This window comes from Pristiophorus japonicus, chromosome 9 (genome assembly GCF_044704955.1).
Source record: "Pristiophorus japonicus isolate sPriJap1 chromosome 9, sPriJap1.hap1, whole genome shotgun sequence".
In the NCBI taxonomy this organism is placed as follows: domain Eukaryota; kingdom Metazoa; phylum Chordata; class Chondrichthyes; family Pristiophoridae; genus Pristiophorus; species Pristiophorus japonicus.
This window is the reverse complement of record NC_091985.1, coordinates 145,807,910-145,830,467: the sequence shown is the minus strand read 5'-3', so window position 1 is coordinate 145,830,467 and position 22,558 is coordinate 145,807,910. Positions and strand designations below refer to the sequence as shown.

The following is a 22,558-nucleotide window of genomic DNA, read 5'->3' as shown; positions in this document are numbered from 1 at the left end:
CCGATGATGATTATTTATAACATTACACTAAAAATGGATTCAACCATTTGTTTTCAACAGCTGGTTTTCAAATGCACGTTTTTATTCGGAAGGGGGTGGGTAAAGATTTGCACCGCCCTTCAAAAGGCACGGCCGCCAATGGTGGAGCAATTAAAATCGGGAATGCTCAAGAGACCTGAATTGGAGGAGCCCAGATATCGCGAAGGGCTGTAGGACTCGGAGATTACACAGATAGGGAGGGGCGAAGCCATTTGAAAACAAAGATGAAAATTTTAAAATCGAGGCATTGGTTAACCAGGAGCCAATGTAGGTCAGCGAGCTCAGGGGTAATGGGTGAGCGGGACTTGGTGCGAGTTAGGACAAGAGCAGCAGAGTTTTGAATGATCAGGTATAGAGCAGCCAGACGCAGAGTAAAGCTGCCTTCACACTGCCACAACAGCGTGCTTCTGCCCTAAATTCAAGAGCATCCTCTTTTGTGCCATTTTTTCCCCAGCTACTCCACATCAGTCATCCTGAGGCCTCTGCTGCTGCTGATCAGTGCTGGATTAGAGGCAGTTTCGTGCCATCGTCCCGTCCCCGCTGGGAACACAATTGAAACCGTTCAAACAGTTATCACATAGGACCCTTGCAGCCAACTTTCATCCCATCAGTTTGGGCTGGAGTTAAAACCAACTCCAAGAAGCGAAAGGTCAGTGTCTGACCCACTGCACCACCCAGTTCCATTGAAATATTTTAACTGCCCTCCCGCCACCCAGTGAAACGCTACAGCCATTTTCTTAAACATCACATCTTCCACCAGCACAAAAGACCTTTTCTCGCGGATAGTGAAGTGGCAAAATATAATGAGCAACTCTGTGGAGCAGAAGGAACAAGAGCGCGAGAGGAACTACACAGCTGCACCTCAGTGTTAATTCTCTATGAAAATCCTCTAAGAGATTTCAACGGTTTAAGAAGAATCCTACCCAACGTCCAACAGGAAGCAAGGCTGATCTTCAGGTAAACTTAGTAGTTCAACAGCTCTCTCTGACATCTGCGTCTGGATTTCAATCATTCGAGAGCTGTGAAGGAAAGAGACCACAATTTAATAACGCAACTGGCTTGTCCCTGTCAGTTGATGACACCAAGTTCTTTTTTTCATTTATTCTTGGGGCTGTGGATGACACCAGCAAAGCAGCATTTTATCGCCCATCGTTCCGAGGGAATTATGGGACTGGAGTCACATGTAGATGGTGGCAGGCTTGCTTCGCTGATGGACATCAGTGAACCAGTTGGGATTTTACAACAATCTGACAGCTTTGAGAGTTATTTTCAGGCATTCACCCACAAATTACTAGCTGGCATGGCAGGAGGTAAACTTGAGTGGACAGTCCAGTGCCAGAATCACTAGACTACCAAATGCAAGATACCCCAAGTCCAACTTCATAGCACTCACTTCCATAAAACAAAGTACCGGAAGCATCCTCCCACACCCTTTATGGAATTATCCTCTCCCCTCCTGAAGATGCCAACTCAGGCAGGTACTGGCAGTTCTCCATTTTCACACAAGGGTAGCAGCGAGGGTCAGCAAGGCACCTGGCCGGGGGAAGCCGGAATATCACAGCCAAATCAGTGTCACACATCCACACCTCTCAGATGGAAGCACGAACCCTGGCTGATCTCCCCCTCCCAAACCGGGGGACAGGGAGACCCCATTAACCAATCTGCTGCAAGCAGCTAGCTCGGCGCAGACAAGGAATTAAGCTGTGTGATTTGCTTGACCTGTGTCTCAGTAACATGTTCAATCCTGCAAAACATTTCAAAATTTGCTGATGAATTACAACAAGTGGAGTAAATTGCCATCTGAAGTCACACTGCCCATTAAACTTATTACAAAAGACACTAAATAATGGCACATTTATCACCCCACAACCTCACCTAACAGAATCAACAAAGCGCATAACCAGGCACCAAGGCAGCAACAATACTTACTTCTGGGTATATTTCCTTGCTTCATCTTCACTGTAAAACTGAAGAAGAGAAAACAACCGTTAACCATTTCCTAGAGTTAAAGCCTTGTTGTAAATTATACTCCATCTAAAACTCCCCAGGGTTTTGACCAGTTCATTTGTACGCCGCTGTTATAATAGTGTCCATTACGATCCACCGAGGGGACTGGGGGAGGGGGGCGAACCCTCACACTGAGCCTTCACACTGCGGGTATTGGGGGGGGGGGGGGGGGGGGGGGGGGGGGAGAGGAGGAGAACCCTCACACTGAGCCCTCACACGGAGGGTATTGGGGGGTGAGCCCTCACACTGCAGGTATTGGCTGCGGGTATTGGGGGGGGGGAGGAAAGAGAACCCTCACACTGCAGGTATTGAGGGGGGGGGAACCCTCACACTGAGCCCTCACACGGAGGGTATTGGGGGGTGAGCCCTCACACGGAGGGTATTGGGGGGTGAGCCCTCACACGGAGGGTATGGGCTGCGGGTATTGGGGGGGAGGGGGACCCTCACACTGAGCCCTCACACGGAGGGTATTGGGGGGGGGTGAACCCTCACACGGAGGGTATTGGGGGGGTGAACCCTCACACGGAGGGTATTGGGGGGTGAGCCCTCACACGGAGGGTATTGGGGGGTGAGCCCTCACACGGAGGGTATTGAGTGGGGTGAACCCTCACACGGAGGGTATTGGGGGGGTGAACCCTCACACGGAGGGTATTGAGTGGGGTGAACCCTCACACGGAGGGTATTGGGGAAGAGGGTGAACCCGTGCGGCCTGCTGGTGTTTCCCACCCTCCCCCGGCCCAGAGCCTGTCAGCTCCCTCCCGCTACCCCCGGTCCCGGGCTGTGATCTCTCCCACCCCAGGCCCTACCGTAAACGGCCGACATTACCACTTCAGGCGGCGCCCTGTGCTCGGGCCTCCCGACTCGGCACGCCATCTTCCCACGCGAGCTCCGCTGGAGTGCGTCATCATCCGTGCGCCGGCGAACGTCATCATCGCGCGACTGAGCAGGTGGCCCTGAGGCTTTGTTGCGGCCATCTTAGTAAAGTAGACGAAGGTCTGGTTCACTGCACTGTTAATTAACACATTGGAATGCAGTCAAGCAATTTAATCAATTTAGTTCCCCCTTTTTCTTCACCTGAGGCAGAAAACAGTTGATGTATCCGAGTGATAAGCAGTCCATTTTATTTAAAAACCACTGTCTCCTGTTTGGAGGTGTATTACAACAGTGACTATACTCCAAAAGTACTTTATTTGTTGTAAAGCGCCTCGAGACGTCTGGTGGTCGTGAAAGGCGCTATATAAATGCAAGTCCTTCTTTTATACGACTATGAAATAATCACAGCTCCATCTGTTTTATTGGTTGGTGATTACTTCTATTGCTGTATCCAAGCAGTTTTCCTGAGTCATTTGGGCGTAGCTGGTCAACGGTCGAGCTTGCTTTGGCAAGGGTTGTCAACGCTGGAAGGAAGTATTCATGGAGGTCTGATCATATAAGCTCCCGCCGCCAACCAATCAACTCACCCTGTCAAACAGCCCTTTGCCCCCAATCTCCAATATTTTTACAACTAATAAAATGAAAATATTCAATGATAATGAGAAAAAAACAACGTTGTATGCCTCTGTGATTTTTCTCTCAGTTTCCAGCAATGTCCAGGAGATTAACTTTTAATCCCTAGAGACTTCAAGTCAGGTTGGACAAGCCATGTGCGAGTTTCTGGGCTGGGCTATGAGGTAGATTTGTATTACTTAATACCAGTACAATTAATAGGCTCTTTTACCTTTGAAATATTAGCCTGTATGTGGTATAATTAAGAATATTCAAAACAATTAATATAATACCAGATGAGTTTTTTTTAAAAGGCTGGAAACGCTCAGCAGGCCAGGCAGTATCTGTGGAGTGAGATACATTAAAGTTTTCTCTTCTTCTTAGGCAGTCCCTCGTATTGAGAATGACATTGCTTCCACACCAAAGGTTCATAGGTGTTTCAATGAGGGACCTGATATTCCAGGTCCCAAACTACATGCTGAAGGGTGGAAGATGCCTGTACGTGGATTTTTTTTAACGTGGGGTGGCCGTTGCACACCAGCCACCACACGGGCTTGACAGAGCGAGGTCTTGGTCCAGTGGCAAGGGTTGACAATTAAAGTGTTGGTTAATGCTTTGGGCAAGCACTTTTCAGCAACTCCTTCAGGAGGTAATGTCATAAAATTAAAGAAAACATGGCAATTGCTGGAAGCACTCAGGAGGTCAGGTTGTGAAGAGAGTTCAGGTTTCAGGTCAGTGCCCTTTGATCAGAAGTGGAAGAGGTTGGAGCTGCAAGATGTTTCCAGTGTGACACCATTGCCCCAGAGAGGCTGTAGTCTGGCTCAGGATGCACCATGGAATTAAAGGGCCGGCACGTACCGTGCGTGGTGACGCCGGCTGACGCCGGGCTCCGGGCTCCCATTTCCGAGGGACGGCTCGGCTCGGCTCGGCTGCCGCTTTGTTCTCGGGCTCTCGCTGGCAGGGTAGAGCCGGCGGCTGGCGGCCTGCGTGAGTCAGTGTCACCGCCCTCAGGTGCCGCTGGGTCCGGGCTGCGGCCCACTGTCCCCCGCCGACCCGCCGCGATCCCATCATAGGAGGCTCCGGCTCCAAGATGTCCAGCCGAGCCGTCTGCCGAGAGGCCAGTCACGCCGGGAGCTGGTACACGGCCTCAGGTAGGGGCAGGGCATGGAGGCCTGGGGGGGTAAGTGGGTGGGTTACTGGGGGTGGCAGGGTAGCGATATGGATGGGTTACTGGGGGTGGCAGTCTAGGGGTATGGATGGGTTACTGGGGGTGGCAGGGTAGGGATATGGGTGGGTTACTGGGGGTGGCAGGGTAGGGGTATGAATGGGTTACTGGGGGTGGCAGGGTAGTGGTATGGATGGGTTACTGGGGGTGGCAGTCTAGGGGTATGGATGGGTTACTGGGGGTGGCAGTCTAGGGGTATGGATGGGTTACTGGAGGTAGCAGGGTAGGGTTACTGGGGATGGCAAGGTAGGGATATGGATGGGTTACTGGGGGTGGCAGTCTAGGGGTATGGATGGGTTACTGGGGGTGGCAGTCTTGGGGTATGGATGGGTTACTGGGGTGGCAGTCTAGAGGTATGGATGGGTTACTGGGGGTGGCAGTCTAGGGGTATGGATGGGTTACTGGGGGTGGCGGTAGGGGTATGGATGGGTTACTGGGGGTGGCAGGGTAGGGTTACTGGGGTGGCAGTCTAGGGGTATGGATTGGTTACTGGGGGTGGCAGTCTAGGGGTATGGATGGGTTACTGGGGGTAGCAGGGTAGGGTTACTGGGGATGGCAGGTTAGGGTTACTGGGGTGGCAGTCTAGGGGTATGGATTGGTTACTGGGGGTGGCAGTCTAGGGGTATGGATGGGTTACTGGGGGTAGCAGGGTAGGGTTACTGGGGATGGCAGGGTAGGGTTACTGGGGTGGCAGTCTAGGGGTATGGATGGATTACTGGGGGTGGCAGTCTAGGGGTATGGATGGGTTACTGGGGGTAGCAGGGTAGGGTTACTGGGGATGGCAGGGTAGGGTTACTGGGGTGGCAGTCTAGGGGTATGGATTGGTTACTGGGGGTGGTAGTCTAGGGGTATGGATGGGTTACTGGGGGTGGCAGTCTAGGGTTATGGATGGGTTACTGGGGGTAGCAGGGTAGGGTTACTGGGGATGGCAGGGTAGGGTTACTGGGGTGGCAGTCTAGGGGTATGGATGGGTTACTGGGGGTGGCAGTCTAGGGGTATGGATGGGTTACTGGGGGTGACAGTCTAGGGGTATGGATGGGTTACTGGGGGTGGCAATCTAGGGGTATGGATGGGTCACTGGGGGTGGCAGGGTAGGATTACTGGGGGTGGCAGGGTAGGATTACTAGAGGTGGCAGTCTAGGGGTATGGATAGGTTACTGGGGGTGGCAGGGTAAAGTTACTGGGGGTGGCAGGATAGGGGTATGGATGCGTTACTGAGGGTGGTAGAGTAGATTTACTGGTGATGGCAATCTAGGGGCATGGATGGGTTTCTGGGGGAGGCAGGGTAGTGTTACTGGGGGTGGCAGTCTCGGTGTATGGATGAGTTACTGGGGGTGGCAGTCTAGGGGTATGGATGGGTTATTGGGGGTAGCAGGGTAGGGTTACTGGGGGTGGCAGTCTAGGGGTATGGATGGGTTACTGGGGGTGGCAGTCTAGGGGTATGGATGGGTTACTGGGGGTGGCAGTCTAGGGGTATGGATGGGTAACGGGGTGGGAGGGTAGGGTTACTGGGGGTGGCAGTCTAGGGGGATGGATGGGTTACTGGGGTGGCAGTCTAGGGGTATGGATGGGTTACTGGGGGTGGCAGTCTCGGGGTATGGATGGGTTACTGGGGGTGGCAGTCTCGGGGTATGGATGGGTTACTGGGGGTGGCAGTCTAGGGGTATGGATGGGTTACTGGGGTTGACAGGGTTGGGTTACGGGGGGGGTGGAGGTCTAGGGGTATGGATGGGTTACTGGGGTTGACAGGGTTGGGTTAGGGAGGGATGGAGGTCTAGGGGTATGGATGGGTTACTGGGGTTGACAGGGTTGGGTTACGGAGGGGTGGAGGTCTAGGGGTATGGATGGGTTAGTCGGGGTTGACAGGGTTGGGTTACGGAGGGGTGGAGGTCTAGGGGTATGGATGGGTTACTGGGGGTAGCAGGGTAGGGTTACTGGGGATGGCAGGTTAGGGTTACTGGGGTGGCAGTCTAGGGGTATGGATTGGTTACTGGGGGTGGCAGTCTAGGGGTATGGATGGGTTACTGGGGGTAGCAGGGTAGGGTTACTGGGGATGGCAGGGTAGGGTTACTGCGGTGGCAGTCTAGGGGTATGGATGGATTACTGGGGGTGGCAGTCTAGGGGTATGGATGGGTTACTGGGGGTAGCAGGGTAGGGTTACTGGGGATGGCAGGGTAGGGTTACTGGGGTGGCAGTCTAGGGGTATGGATTGGTTACTGGGGTGGCAGTCTAGGGGTATGGATGGGTTACTGGGGGTGGTAGTCTAGGGGTATGGATGGGTTACTGGGGGTGGCAGTCTAGGATTATGGATGGGTTACTGGGGGTAGCAGGGTAGGGTTACTGGGGATGGCAGGGTAGGGTTACTGGGGTGGCAGTCTAGGGGTATGGATGGGTTACTGGGGGTGGCAGTCTAGGGGTATGGATGGGTTACTGGGGGTGGCAGTCTAGGGGTATGGATGGGTTACTGGGGGTGGCAATCTAGGGGTATGGATGGGTTACTGGGGGTGGCAGGGTAGGATTACTGGGAGTGGCAGGGTAGGATTACTAGAGGTGGCAGTCTAGGGGTATGGATGGGTTACTGGGGGTGGCAGGATAGGGGTATGGATGCGTTACTGAGGGTGGTAGAGTAGAGTTACTGGTGATGGCAATCTAGGGGCATGGATGGGTTTCTGGGGGAGGCAGGGTAGTGTTACTGGGGGTGGCAGTCTCGGTGTATGGATGAGTTACTGGGGGTGGCAGTCTAGGGGTATGGATGGGTTACTGGGGGTAGCAGGGTAGGGTTACTGGGGGTGGCAGTCTAGGGGTATGGATGGGTAACGGGGTGGGAGGGTAGGGTTACTGGGGGTGGCAGTCTAGGGGTATGGATGGGTTACTGGGGGTGGCAGTCTAGGGGTATGGATGGGTTACTGGGGGTGGCAGTCTAGGGGTATGGATGGGTAACGGGGTGGGAGGGTAGGGTTACTGGGGGTGGCAGTCTAGGGGGATGGATGGGTTACTGGGGGTGGCAGTCTAGGGGTATGGATGGGTTACTGGTGGTGGCAGTCTCGGGGTATGGATGGGTTACTGGGGGTGGCAGTCTCGGGGTATGGATGGGTTACTGGGGGTGGCAGTCTAGGGGTATGGATGGGTTACTGGGGTTGACAGGGTTGGGTTACGGGGGGGTGGAGGTCTAGGGGTATGGATGGGTTACTGGGGTTGACAGGGTTGGGTTAGGGAGGGATGGAGGTCTAGGGGTATGGATGGGTTACTGGGGTTGACAGGGTTGGGTTACGGAGGGGTGGAGGTCTAGGGGTATGGATGGGTTACTGCGGTTGACAGGGTTGGGTTACGGAGGGGTGGAGGTCTAGGGGTATGGATGGCTTACTGGGGTTGACAGGGTTGTTTTACTGGGGTTGGCAGGGTTGGGTTACGGGGGGTGGAGGTCTAGGGGTATTAATGGATTACTGGGGTTGACAGGGTTGGGTTACGGGGGTTGGTAGTCTAAGGGTATGGATGGGTTACTGGCGGTGGCAGGGTAGGAGTATGGATGGGTTACTGGGGGTGGCAGGGTAGAGTTACTGGGGGTGGCAATCCATGGGTATGGATGGGTTTCTGAGGGTGACAGGTAGGGTAACTGGGGATGGCAGTCTTGGGGTATGGATGGGTTATCTTGGGGTGGCAGGGTAGGGGTGTGGGTATATTACTGCGGTGTGACAGGGTAAGGGTGGGTTACTGGTGTGACAGGGTAGGGGTGTGGGTGGGTTACTGGGGGTGACAGGGTAGGGGTGTGGGTGTATTACTGCGGTGTGACAAGGTAAGGGTATGAGTGAGGGTGTGGGTGGGTTACTCTTATGGCAGGGTAGGGGTGTGGGTGAGTTACTGGTGTGGTAGGGTAGGGGTAGGGGTGTGGGTGGGTTACTGGTGTGGCGTGGTAGGGGTGTGGGTGAGTTACTGGTGTGGCGTGGTAGGGGTGTGGGTGAGTTACTGGTGTGGTAGGGTAGGGGTGTGGGTGAGTTACTGGTGTGGCGTGGTAGGGATGTGGGTGAGTTACTGGTGTGGCAGGGTAGGGGTGTGGGTGGGTTACTGGTGTGACAGGGTAGGGGTAGGGGTGTGGGTGGGTTCCTGTTGTGGTAGGGGTGTGGGTGGATTACTGGTGTGGTAGGGGTGTGGGTGAGTTACTGGTGTGGCAGGGTAGGGGTGTGGGTGAGTTACTGGTGTGGCAGGGTAGGGGTGTGGGTGAGTTACTGGTGTGGCAGGGTAGGGGTGTGGGTGAGTTACTGGTGTGGCAGGGTAGGGGTGTGGGTGAGTTACTGGTGTGGCAGGGTAGGGGTGTGGGTGAGTTACTGGTGTGGCAGGGTAGGGGTGTGGGTGGGTTACTGGTGTGGTAGGGGCGTGGGTGAGTTACTGGTGTGGCAGGGTAGGGGTGTGGGTGAGTTACTGGTGTGGCAGGGTAGGGGTGTGGGTGAGTTACTGGTGTGGCAGGGTAGGGGTGTGGGTGAGTTACTGGTGTGGTAGGGTAGGGGTGTGGGTGAGTTACTGGTGTGGCAGGGTAGGGGTGTGGGTGAGTTTCTGGTGTGGCAGGGTAGGGATGTGGGTGGGTTACTAATGTGGCAGGGTACAGGTAAGGCTGTGTTACTGTGGGTGACAGTGTAGGGGTACGACTGGTTTCTTGGGGTGATCGGGTAGGCAACAGAAAAGGAGAGATCGGACTGATGGGAAGAGAATGGGGGTCTGGTGGTGAGTAAGTGGACCCTTGTGCCTGGCAGCTTCTAATGTGGGAGATGAGGTGATGTTGGGTGGAAGGTGTGCTGTGATACACTCATCGGGGTTCGACTAGGGTTAATAGATGCAGTCAAGATTGGGATGGCTTGCGGACCTGACTTGGATTAATGGTGGGATGGGAGAGAAATATATGTAGAGCTGCGGCCATGGAACATGGGGGTTCTGAAGAGTGAGGGATGGGATAAGGTACAAGTGAGATTGGGAGAGGGCATGGTCTGATGGGGAACAGAGATTGTTCGGAAAGAGGATGAAGATGGGTGATTATGTTTGGCATGGTAATGAGACAAGATGTTGGGGGATTGATGGGTGACCTCATTACCTTGTTCATTGGATGTGAAGGAGCTCCAAGCTGATGCTGGAATCCGAGAGGAAATGTGGTTGGGGTTTGAAAGGATAGTGCCAGGGAAGATGTGAAGAGATCTGTTGCAGATATTTCTGTGTTGAGCAGTGGGTTAGTCTACCTGCCTGTTACTCCTGCTACTCCATCCTAAACTGATCTCACGATGGCCTTTCTCTGTAAGGGTCCAGTGTGTAATGAACTTGGAGAATTTTTCAGTCCGTTTGTGGTGGGTGTGGACACAGTGCAAGTCTTGCGAAGTTGGCAATAAACTTGCTCAAAAGGGACCATAACGACGGCATGTTTGTGAAATGATGAGGGTGGGTTTGGTGGGGGCGGCGCGCGCGCGCAGTTGGGGCAGAGTTGCGGGAGCTTTACTCTGTAGCACACTTTGTTTTTGCTGATCTTAGGGTGCTCGACATAGATGGCTGGTTGCCTGAATGAGGTGGGAAAGCATCCTATTTCCCAGCGTATAACCTCCTTTGCCTTAATCAACACTACAAATATGGTGTGGGGGAGGAGAAATGGACGTGTGGATATTGTTTCGGGGTGTGGGGTAGTTCAATTTGAGCAGCGATGATCAGTGGGAGCTGGGGTATAACTGGTGGCGGTGTGATGGGAGTAAATGGATGTTGAACAACAGCTTGGTATATGGATGGTGGTCTCTTTTCAGACTGGAAAGAATTAAACGCAAACTCTCTTTCCCTCTGTGCTTTTGCTTGATGAATTGTTAAAGGTTTGCAGAATCAGGGGGAGTATGTTCTGTGCTGCAGACATCCACACCGTATCCATACTGTGTTTTCAGAGCCAGCCTAGCATGTAGCTTTATTTCTGAAACTTATTGCTAGGATCAGGTGAGGCAACGCTCTTCTCTTCATTCCACTTTTACTGACATGCTCAGTGCTGCATTGACAGTTTCCTGGTGAGGCTTATGGGTCAATGGTAAATTCTGCATTGGCAACGTTTAACAATTCATGGAAAGTAAAGTCAGATGTTAGCGCGTGATGTGGGTCTACAAAAATATCTCTGTCCTGCAATTGCGTTTAAACCCATTGGCATGGCAGTAACGCGGAGAATACAAGCTCGAAGATCATATTGGAAAAAATCGGGGATGAATTAATTGCTGAAAATCCCTGCCACTTAGTGCTACAGGACTGTTGTGAGTTTGGAGCCGTTCAGTGGGTTTGGTGCCCCGTGGGTGTGTTTATTGCAGTAGTGCTGAGTGATTTCCCCCTCCACCTCGCTGGTGTAATTCTAGGAACTTGCTGGAGCGCGGTCAGAGGATTCAAACTCTTGCGATTCTTCGCTCCCCGTTTTGGTTTGCTGGCTTTTCTGAGTTGTTTTACTGCCACTGCTGTCAGCTGTCACAGCACCTCTGATCAACTCATCCTGCAACAAGAAGGTGGCAGTTTTTTAAAGTGTTGCTCTCTCCTGCCAACCAGCTGCTGTATGCTGTTGCTCCTCACGGTTATTTTAAAGCACGGGTTTGCAAAACTGCAGCCGCTCCGAGCCTTGCAGTCAGAGCCAAGGCAAGGCAGCTCTATTTGTGCTTGTATTTCTGTAATGCCCTGTTTGCATTTAGTGAGCCAGGAGGTTTTGAAAAGGGCTGTTCTCAGTGCTGTTGCCTTATTTGATGGTGAAATGCTGAATTAGTACACCTAGACCTGTTGGTGTTAGCAACTTGAGGTGTATGGGAATGAACTGGCACATCAGGTAAACTTCGTTCCAACCCCGAGACACTAATGGTCTATGCAACCCACCAAAACCAAATTTATACACTTGTTTGAGGAATAGATGAAGAAAGTGGTGTTGCTCAATAAAAGTGACCCTTTGACCTACTGAACAATACAATTCCAAGATTACATAAGGCTGAGCAATGTTACACGGCAGCAATCTAACTGCAACTGTTGGCCATTCAGTGGTTCCCCTCTTGTGAAATAACTACTTACAAGAATGATCTTTAAAGTGATTTCAATAACATCACAAAAGTGAAGTATTGAACCTCCTCCCCAAACTACCTGTGACCTAACCGTTCTCGTTCAGTCGAGTTGCCCGCACACTTAGCCTTGAAAGGAGGTAAATGAGAGAGGATCTCGTGGAGTATCCGAGAGATGAATTGGAATTGAAAACGTTAATCCGGAGTGCTGTTTCAAATTCAAGAGCAGTAGCAATCTGGAATGCTCTCCCCCAAAAAGCTGTTGAGGTTAGGTCAATTCAAAATTTCAGGACTGTGAGATTGATGGATTTTTGTTGGATAAGGGTATTGAGGGTTATGGAATCAGACGTATTGAATGGTGGAAAGGGTTCAAAGGGCTGAATGGCCTCCTCCTGCTTCTACACTGCTAAGTTAAACTGACTTGCAGGACAGGAGACACAGGTGCAAACTGCAAATGAACAAGATCAAGATGTCAAGATGTCAAGAAGCATGTCTCAGAGTGATCGGTGGCTGGAATGGTCTTCAGGGTAGAGAGGTTGAGGCAAAACCTGTGGAAGAGACACTGTGGTGGAGTAGGGGTAGGGAACTAGGTTTCTATGGATGGCATGAGCTTGTGGGCTGAATGGCCTTCCTCACCTGTACTTGTCTTTTACAATGTTTCTAAAGTGCAGCAGTCCATAAAGGCATTGCCATCTTTTTGACCATTGCACTGATGTCTGCTGCCATGTGTCCCAACATGCTTGCGTGACCTGTCGGTATTTAACACATGACCTGTCGGTATTTAACAGACTAGTTGTTAGCAACATAACTGAACCAGCCACATAAATACTGTGACAACAAGAGCAGGTCAGAGGCTGGGTATTCTGCGGCGAGTGTTTCACCTCCTGACTCCCCAAAGCTTTTCCATCATCTACAAGACACAAGGCAGGAGTGTATTGGAATACTCACCACTTGCCTGGATGAGCGCAGCTCCAACAACACTCAGGACAAAGCAGCCCACTTGATTGGCACTCCGTCCACCACATTGTACATTCACTCCCTCCTCCACCGGTGCACCGTGGCTGCAGTGTGTGCCATCTACAAGATGCACTGCAACAGCTTGCCAAAGCTTCTTCAGCAGCCACTCACGAACCCGCAACCTCTACCGCCTAGAAGGACAAGGGCAGCAGGCGCATGGGAACACCACCACCTCCAAGTTCCCCTCCAAGTCACACACCATCCTGACTTGGAAATAGATCGCCATTCCTTCATTGTCGTTGGGTCAAAATCCTGGAACTCCCTCCCTGACAGCACTGTGGGAGTACCTTCACCACACGGACTGCAGCAGTTCAAGAAGGCGGCTCACCACCACCTTCTCAAGGGCTACTCGGAATGGGTGGCAAATTTCCAGTGCCACCCACATCCCATGAACGAATATAAAAAAAACGGCATCATGAAAAACACCTGCCATAAATTTGTGTTTTGTTTCATCAGCTTGCTCTCAACTGCTACTGTGACGTGAAAAATATAAAGTCACATTTTAAAGGTGACCTCAACAGGAACAAGAGGGCATAAATGTTTTTGAAGATTAGAATACAGCTATTTTAAAATGGTGTTTAAAGTTATATTTGTACAAAAGTATGCATGCTGTGCGATTCCCTCAGTTTTGTAACATTTTCGCCTAGTCATTCTTTTGTACACCTTTGGGAAACTTTTCAAACGATCTGTCTTACTTAATATATTTTTAAATATGCTTTGTTCCTCTTGAGCATTTTTAGATTTATTTATACTGTTTGGCAACTCCATATCCTAATCCCTTCCTGTCCTGCTCTGTCTGTGTGCCAGCTTAAATGCCAAAGATGATAATGAGCTTATATTTTTTTCATCGAATGCTGCTGTTTGTAGGGAAATCGGGTCAGGCTGTAGGTGGGCGTTGTTTAGTGTTAGAATTTGCTTGGCACAGTATCTGTGCTTCAGTTTTTTGTTGGGGATTCCAGCACCAAATAACAGCGCCCGTGATTTCACAACACCAATAACTTGACTTATATAGCGCCTTTAACATAGAAAAATGTCCCAAAGTGCTTCACAGGAACATTATCCAAAACTCTGCTGCCCATATTCTAACTCGCACCAAGTCCCATTCACCCATCACCCTGTGCTCGCTGACCTACATTGGCTCTCAGTTAAGCAACGTCTCGATTTAAAAATTCTAATCCTTGATTTCAAATTTCTGTACCGCCTCTCTCTGTAACCTCTTCCAGCCTTGCAACATTTCGAGATCTCTGCGCTCCTGCACAACTCTGACTTTCATCACTCCAGCATTGGTGGTTATGTAAACGCAAGCTGCAGTTGTCATCATCAGACAAAAATGGATGATGAGCCAAAGAGAGAGATATTACATGGGGTGACTAAAAGCTTGGTCAAAGAGGTGGGTTTTACGGAGGATCTTAAAGGAAGAGAAGGAGAGGTTTAGGGAGGGAATTCCAGAGCGTGAAGCCCAGGCAGCTGAAGACATAGAATCATAGAAATGTATGGCACAGAAGGAGGCCATTCGGCCCATCATGTCTGTGATGGCCGAAAAAGAGGTACTCACTTTCCAGCTCTTGGCCCGTAGCCCTGTAGGTTACAGCACTTCAAGCGCAGATCCAAGTACTTTTTAAATATGATGAGGCTTTCTGCCTCTACCACCCTTTCAGGCAGTGAGTTCCAGACCCCCACCACCCTCTGGATGAAAAAAAGTTCTCCTCAACTCCCCTCTAATCCTTGCTCACTGATGCTGGGACAAAGGGATTGGAGGATGTATAACAGTCGGAGGAACAGTGTGTTCTTGGGAGGACAGTTGGGGGGTTGTTGAGCTAGAGGAGGTTAGAGTTTGGGGAGGGGCGAAGAATCATGGTGGATTTCATTTTGAAATGTGCAGTCGGAACTTGTGAAAAAGGTGAATTTTTAAAATCCGCCAGATAATCTTTTGTGTCTCTTCTTTCCAAGGAGCTCAACTGAACGCACAATTAGAAAGCTGGCTCGCCCAAGCACAACCCACTGGGAGACCGGCCAGAGCCATTATTGCACCGTAAGTCCATCCATTAAACCTGTCAATGGTTTCTAATGGGACTGCTTTAACAGTAAACTCACACCTGCATCCATCTCAACCAAGACCTGTTTGCCTCAGGTGTGACGAAAGGGAAAGAAACATCCTTCACTTATACAGCACCTTATCACATCTCCAGGGTGTCCCAGACTGCTACACCTCCAGCCAATTTGAAGTGTGGGTGAACATGCACCAAGATCCCACAAACAGCAAGTGTTTTTTTGTGGGGGTGCTGGTTAAGGGAGGAGAGCTGGCCAGGACACCAGGCGAGCTCCTTGCCCCTCTTTGAATACTACCCCTGAGTCAGAAGGTCGTGGGTTCGAGCCCCGCTCCAGAGTAGTATCTGGAAATGTTTACTGCACGACTCTTCAGTGCGTAATCTAGGCTGACACTCCAGTGCAGTCCTGAGGGAGTGCTGCACTGTCGGAGGTGCCGTTTTACGGATGAGACATTAATCCGAGGCCCCATCTGCTCTCTTGGGTGGACGTAAAAATCCCATGGCACTATTTGAAGAAGAGCAGGGAATTCATCCAGTGTCCTGGCCAACATTTAACCCACGACCAACATCACTAAAACAATTTATCTGGTCATTTGTCTCATTGCTGTTTGTGGGATCTTGCTGTGCACAGATTGGCTGCTACGTTTCCCTTCATTACAACAATGACTACACTTCACAAAGTACATCATTGGCTCTGAAGTGCTTTGGGAAAGTTGTTATGTCAATGCAAATTTGTTCCTTTGTTTGTTCAATGTGACTTTGAACTACCTGTTTTACTGGCTGTTTCGGTTCTCAGTTACCAATTGGGTAAGTGTCCTGTGAAAAGTACTCACCATTACCCATCCTTGGCTGGTATTTGAACACGAGCCTCTTGCATGAAAAGACAATGCAAACATTCTCCAGTAGATTTCTTGACTAATTTAGGAATGTTTCTGATCAGTTCAAGATATTTATAACTGTTCAAAACTGTGGGCTCACAAAAATATAATCGGGCCATTCGTTATTCTCGTAATTCTGTCTTTCGAAGGATTTACACAAAGTGCTGCAGTAAGGGTATGCTGGCGCCTATAAACAGAGGTGACACAAACTGTCTCCATTGTTATGGGTTGTGTATCTGGGGATGTTTACCTGCACTATTTTCACATCTGATGCAGAGGGTTAAGCAAAGGGAGTGTTTGTTGCATTGTTGGAGGCTCTGCCTTTTAGACGAGGCTCGGTCTACCTGTTCACGAGGGTGTCAAAGATCCCATGGCACTATTTGAGGAAGAACGGGGAGTTCTCCCGGTGTCCTGGCCAATTTTCCTCCCTCAACCAACACCACCATGACCTCCACCACCTAGAAACATAGAAAATAGGTGCAGGAGTAGGCCATTCGGCCCTTCGAGCCTGCAAGAAGGACAAGGGCTGCAAGTGCATTGGAAAAGGAAGGCTCACAACCACCTTCTCGAGGTGAAACTAGAACGGGCAATAAATGCCAGCCTTGCCTGCGACACCCATGTCTCGAGAATGAATTTTCAAGAAAAAAAATTTAAAAAAACATTATCTGCTTGCGGTAGGGGGGAGAGAGTGAAGAGGGATCTCCTAAAACTGTCTTTGCTTTTTAGACTTTCCGACCTATTTGCTTCTCTTTACTTTTTCAGTCCCTCTCAATTATTATTGAGAGTATACTTGGCTGACCCCGCTCACGATCGACAGTCTTGTCGTTCCGATATCTCAAACCGCAAAGTTGAAGCCCGCATGTCTTGTGCCGATCTGCAAAACTGCACAAGTTGAATTATCGTTTTAATTCAGCCCAGGCATTTGTTCTTTGTATGGTTTATCACAACTTTTAAAAGAAAATTACAAAACCGCTTCTCCTCACCAAGAGGCAGGAAACCAGACATGGACGGAAAGGTAATATCAGTGATCGTGATGTAGTGCAGGGGTGTCCAATTTCTGACACCAAGTCCTGGCACTCTGGCCCTTGAAGTCCATGCAGCCATGTCCTTGTACGCATGTTTACTCGCTGGTTTGTTTACATTTTGTGGAGCTGGATGTTTGGAAAGGGTTATCCTTGGCACTGGTGCCTCATTGCCAGATAAATCTTGCATCAGAACATCCACGATCCACATGTCTGTACCTATTCTTGGCTAGACTAATACTAAACGAATCCCACTGCCCTGTGGACTGCCCCTCACCTGTACTCTGCTCTGCATCAAATATTTATCCAGTTGTCCTATAAAGGATGCAATGGTCTCTGACTCAACCACAAAGCATTTGATCTTCCATCAGCTCCCTGCATAAAGACATTCCTCCTAGCCTTTCTCCTGACTCTCTGGGTAACAATTTTAAACCGATGACACCTCCTTATGGATTCCCCATCCAGAAAAAATAGTTTCTTCCTAGTGACGCTATCAAAACCTAATGCTTTTTCATCAGAATTGCCAATACTGATGCTGTGCAATATCGTTATCACTGTCGAATTAGATTTTGTATCATCCTTAACGTAACACCAAATGGTGACTTTACTACTTCAAGATTTCCCTCCCATTGTTTTTGTATAGAATGTAGATGTGCGGTTCCAAGATGATGTGGGTCAGTATGTTACAAGCTGTGAATTGACTCTGTACATCGTGTAATTCATCTCCTGATACCTGTTTTGTTAAATATATTTAAAACTTAACGTACTTATTTAACACATTTTGTATCTCTTTGAGAGAATTGGTTGCCCTGTGAGGTGAATTGGACACGTGCAGTCACACACGGACGCACGCGTTGATGCTCCCGCACGTAGACACATGCAGACACGTGCGCCGCCACGCGCAGACGTACACAGACATGCGCGCAGTCACGAGCCCGCGTGGTGAATGGTACCATCATTGGCGGAGTGTGGTATGATGCCACGGGTGTAATGTCACAATGGATGGCCAACCACTAAAGATTATATCAAATAATCTGCCTGTTGTGTAAGAATGAGCATTGTCCAATGAGCTGAGACATTGCATGGGTCATCCCAGGGTACTTTTGTGACTTGTGTGTGTTTTTCCTGCAAAATGCAAGGGGAGAGAGTGCCCCATTGGTATCTTTGTAAAAAGCTGTGAAACCTGACTGCCATGATATTCCCTGGCCATGGGAATATTGCGAAATAAGCTTAGCTAAAATGCATTTTATGGCAATGCTTGGGGATGTTATTTGCATTTCTCGCCCACTCTTTTCTCACTGTGCCAAAAACAGTCAGAAGCTGACCTGCTCCTGAGCCTTTGTCAATATGGCTGTGTAACTGCTGCTAAAAGGTGCACCCAATGACCTTCCTACTCATTCTCCTGCCCTTCCTGCTGGAAAATGCTTGGTTTCCACTTGCTCGGCAGAGTTGGAACCATGCCCTGCGGAGGCTTGCTGGTTTAAAGCCACGTGCTACCACCCTCTGGTACAGGACCTTGTGCTGACTGTGGACATTTTGATTAGGTCTGTATAAGTTTGATGTGGAATGTTGGTGCTCATGCAAACCTCTTCTGGCTTTTACCTTTACAGTCATGCAGGATACACGTACTGTGGATCTTGTGCTGCTCATGCTTATAAACAAGTGGACCCATCCATCACGTAAGTGAATCTCAATGTTGGGGCTTCTCCTCTGGCAAGCACCGTCTTAAGCAAGGCTAATTTTGAAGGGATGAGCGAGGAACTGACCAGAATTGGAGTGTAGGAATGGTTAAATCAATGAAATCTTCGCACATAAGAGACTTGTTCGCAAAATTGAAGTCCAAGGGATTAATGGAGCAGTGACGGCATGAAATTGGCTGAGGGATAGAAAGCAGGGAGTTGTGGTGAATGGTTGTTTTTCAGACTGGAGGGAAGTATACAGTGGTGTTCCCCAGGTGTCGGTATTAGGACCACTGCTCCTTTTGGTGTATATTAATGCCCTGGACTTGGGTACACGGGGCACAATGCCTAAGCTTCCAGATGACACAAAACTGAGAAAAGTAGTAAACGGTGAAGAGGATAGTAACTTACTTCAGGAGGACATAGACAGACTGGTGAAATGGGCAGACACATGGCAGATTAAATTTAACAAAAAGGGTGAAGTGATGCATTTTGGTAGGAAGAAGGTATGAGAGGCAATATAAAGTAAATGGTACAATTTTAAAGGGGGTTCTGGAACAGAGAGACCTGGGGGTATATGTACACAAATCTTTGAAGATGGCAGGATACGTTGAGAAGGCTGTTTAAAAAATCATATGTAACTCTTGGTTTTGTAAATCGAGCCGTAGAGTACAAAAGCAAGAGTGTTATGCTAAACCTTTAATCATTGCTTGGGCCCCAACTGGAGTACTGTGTCCAATTCTGGGCACCACACTTTAAGAAGGATGTCAAGGCCTTGGAGATTTACTGGAATGGTACTGGGGATGAGGGACATCAGTTATGAGAAGAGAACTAGAGAAGCTGGGATTCTCCTTGGAGCAGAGAAGGTTAAGGGATGATTTGGTAGAGGCATTTAAAATCATGATTGGTTTTGATAAAGTAAATAAGAAACTGTTTCCAGTGACTGACGAGTCAGTAACTAGAGGACACAGATTTAAGGTAATTGGCAAAAGAACCAGAGGTGAGATATGCAGTGAGTTATGATCTGAAAGGGCTGTGGAAGCAGATTTAATTGTAACTTTCAAAGAGGAAGTGGATAAATACTTGAAGGGGAAACATTTGCTGTGCTATGGGGAAAGGGCAAGGGGCTAATTGTATGGCTCTTTCAAAGAGCTGGCACATGCGCGATGGACAGAATGACCTCCTACTGTGCTGTATCATCTACGATCTGTCCCAGAAGAAAATCACTGGATTACAAACAAGTATGGAAAGGCTTCAGGAGGAAGTTTTTGAGGACGATTCTGCCGTTGTCTGCAAGAGGGGCTGGGACCAGCATGGAACAGAAGGAGAAGGCTTGTGTAAGGGCAAAGATTAGAGGAAGACGAATGTAGAAAGCAACAAAAGACAAAGATGGTATGAAGCGGGAAATAGCAAAGGGTTTTATACGAACATCAAGGGGAATTACAGTGGTAAAGCAGCAGCCATTAACTGGCTTTCGAGGTTAAGGATGTGATGGGACCGGTACCATTGAAGAGGGTGGATACAGTGTTAGAGCTGCAGCAAAGCCTGGAGATTAGTTAAGGAACAAAAATCAGAAGAAAAGCATGCTTAGAAATTTTGAATTGGATGAAGGAATGAAATTGAAGCTGGACGACTCGCCAGGCCAGGAGCATTTCCACTCAGAGTAAAGATAGGCAGGAGGTTCGTTCAAATCTACTTCTCTGGATTCGGAGATTATACTGACAGGTTAACACACCTTATTCAAGAAGGGGAAAGGGATAACCCAGTAACTACAGGCCAGTGGCTTTAATGTCAATAGTGGGGAAATTGTAAGAGTCCCTAATCATGGACATAGCAAAATGAGCACCTGGGAAAGTGTAAATGGATTGGGAGGAGTCTTTTTTCATTAATTCTCAGGATGTGGGCATCGCTGGCAAGTTTGGCATTTATTATCCAGCCCTATTTACCCTGAGAAGGTGGTAGTGAGCTTTTCGTCAGCTTCATGGTCACTTTTAGTGATACCGTCTTTTTATTTCCAGATTTAAAAAAAAACTGAATTCAAGTTCTCAAACTGCCACAGTGGGATTTAAACTCACTTTCTCTGGATTATTATTAGTTCAGTAACATAACAAAAAGACTACAATAGCCATGTAAGTCAGTGTTTTGTGAAAAGTAGCAGTATACCTAACTAACCTACTGGCATTCTTTGATAGAGTCGCTGAGTTGGCAGATAGAGGGGGTTCATTGGATGGTCAGTGCGTTTCAGAAGACATTTGATAAGGTTCCATAGAATAGGTTACTTATTAAGATTATAGGACATGGGATCGGAGGCAACCTTGTTGCATGGATAGGAAATGAGTTGGGACGCAGAGAGTTGAGATAAAAGGAAGTGATGGCTAGTGTAACACCAGGGATTCTAGCTTTTCTATATATTCAACCTGCAATTGATGGAGTACATACATGTTTTCAGGTGATACTGAACTAGGTGTATTGTGTAGAGAGAAACATACAAAAGTTCACCGGTTAAACAACTGGGCGGGACGATGGCAGATGCAGAGTAAAATGTGAGAATTTGAGCTGGAAATATAGTCTAAATTGGGAAGCACAGCAGGGCAGGCGGAAAGAGGAACAAAAAGATTGAGGAATCCAGGTACCTAAAACATTACAAGCTAGATCAACTTCAAAAAGCAATCTTAAAAAGCTGTGTTTGATTTTAACTGGCTTTGTTCAAGAGTATAGAATATGAAAGTAAGCAAGTACTGTGCAGTGACACACAGTAGGCTGCTCAGCTCTTTTTGGACTATAGTGTTCCGTGTTGGGTGTCCGCTACAGGAAGGAGATACCAGCCTTGGAGAATTGAGCTATGATTGAGGGTGAGCAGACATGGCTATGATAAGAGACTGAGTGAGTAAACTTGGGTTATGTCCCGGAAGATGAGGAGGTTAGGGGATGATCTGCTTGAGATGAATAAAACAATGATGGGAATTGACAGGACAGAGGGAGAGTGACTCCTCCCTCCAATGGGGGAATGCAGAACTAGGGAACAGAATCTTAGGTTTAGGGCTGGAAGTGAATCCACAAAAAATGTTCACACAAAAGGTTGAGAATGTACAATGCACTGTTCCTGATGCCATTAAATGCAGAATAAATTGACATGTTTGAGGGAGAGAGATTTACTTGGGCAGTAAGGGTATTAAATAATATGGAGAAAGGGCAGGGAATTTGGATTAAAAAGATGGAACTGCAATGGCTGACAGATTGGCCCACTCCTATGTAGAAGATTTTTACTTGCGAGACAGCGTACAATGCTCTTTATAAGTCTGTACTAGTGGTCACAGAGCTAAGTAGCTCATTTATATATTGGCCATTAAATATTTATACAGCTGAAAACTTGTCTCCTCCTCCTACTCGCATTTATTTTCCCTCTTCCCCCTTCTCTCCAGAAAGCTTTCACTCCTTGCTGGGGTACAGCCCTTCTGGTATCAGTTACTCTTGTCTCTCACCCCGCTGAGTATTATTCATATGTGAGCCTTGTCGGTGAGTGTCAGTGGGCTATTATACCATGGGGGCCATCGCAGCTGAACGCAATCTCGTCCCTGTCTGATGGCTACATACGTGTTACCTGCAGCAGGGGTCACTGAATGGTGAACAGGAACTCTGGCTGATTTTGTCACCCACCATCCTCTCTTTCCTTGCCCCCACCAAAAAAAATTCAGAGGCACTTGGGTCAATGAAGCTGCCTGACAACTACCATGGTTCAAATCAACTAACTCAGGACAGACTTGGGGATTGACCTGCCTGACTCAACTACTCATTGGATAAGGCCAGTGTGTGGGACACTCAGCTGCTCATTGGATCAGGCCCTGCCTATTGCTCAACTACTGATAGGATAAGGCCCCTGCCTTCTGTTCAACTATTGTTTGGATAAGCCCCCTGTCTATTGCTCAACTACTGATTGGATAAGCCCCCTGTCTATTGCTCACCTACTGATTGGATAAGCCCCCTGTCTATTGCTCAACTACTGATTGGATAAGACCTCTGTCTATTACTCACCTACTGATTGGATAAGCCCCCTGTCTATTGCTCAACTACTGATTGGATAAGACCCCTGTCTATTGCTCACCTACTGATTGGATAAGGCCCCT

At 48.9% G+C, this 22,558-nt stretch overlaps 2 protein-coding genes across 4 annotated transcripts in view; one reads left to right on the top strand and one right to left on the bottom strand.

The window, feature by feature from the left end:
- The window catches only part of bud23 (BUD23 rRNA methyltransferase and ribosome maturation factor), a 30,171-nt gene extending 27,196 nt beyond the window's left edge, over positions 1–2,975 (bottom strand). The window contains exons 1-3 of one of the 2 annotated variants that reach the window (XM_070889912.1): positions 2,872–2,975; positions 1,969–2,006; positions 963–1,058 (exon numbers count right to left, since the gene is read on the bottom strand). In XM_070889912.1, the coding sequence (XP_070746013.1) occupies positions 963–1,058; positions 1,969–2,006; positions 2,872–2,919 (182 nt within the window). In that variant the 5' untranslated portion in view covers positions 2,920–2,975. Of the gene's footprint in view, positions 1–962; positions 1,059–1,968; positions 2,007–2,852 lie in introns of both variants that reach the window. The other variant, XM_070889913.1, reaches the window with a different exon arrangement.
- Positions 2,976–4,405: 1,430 nt separating this feature from the next.
- Positions 4,406–22,558, top strand: part of memo1 (mediator of cell motility 1) — a 46,604-nt gene continuing 28,451 nt past the window's right edge. Inside the window, exons 1-3 of one of the 2 annotated variants that reach the window (XM_070889911.1) lie at positions 4,406–4,682; positions 14,758–14,839; positions 18,366–18,434. In XM_070889911.1, coding sequence (XP_070746012.1) covers positions 4,622–4,682; positions 14,758–14,839; positions 18,366–18,434 — 212 coding nt within the window. In that variant the 5' untranslated portion in view covers positions 4,406–4,621. The remainder of the gene's footprint in view (positions 4,683–14,757; positions 14,840–18,365; positions 18,435–22,558) is intronic. The other variant, XR_011595047.1, reaches the window with a different exon arrangement.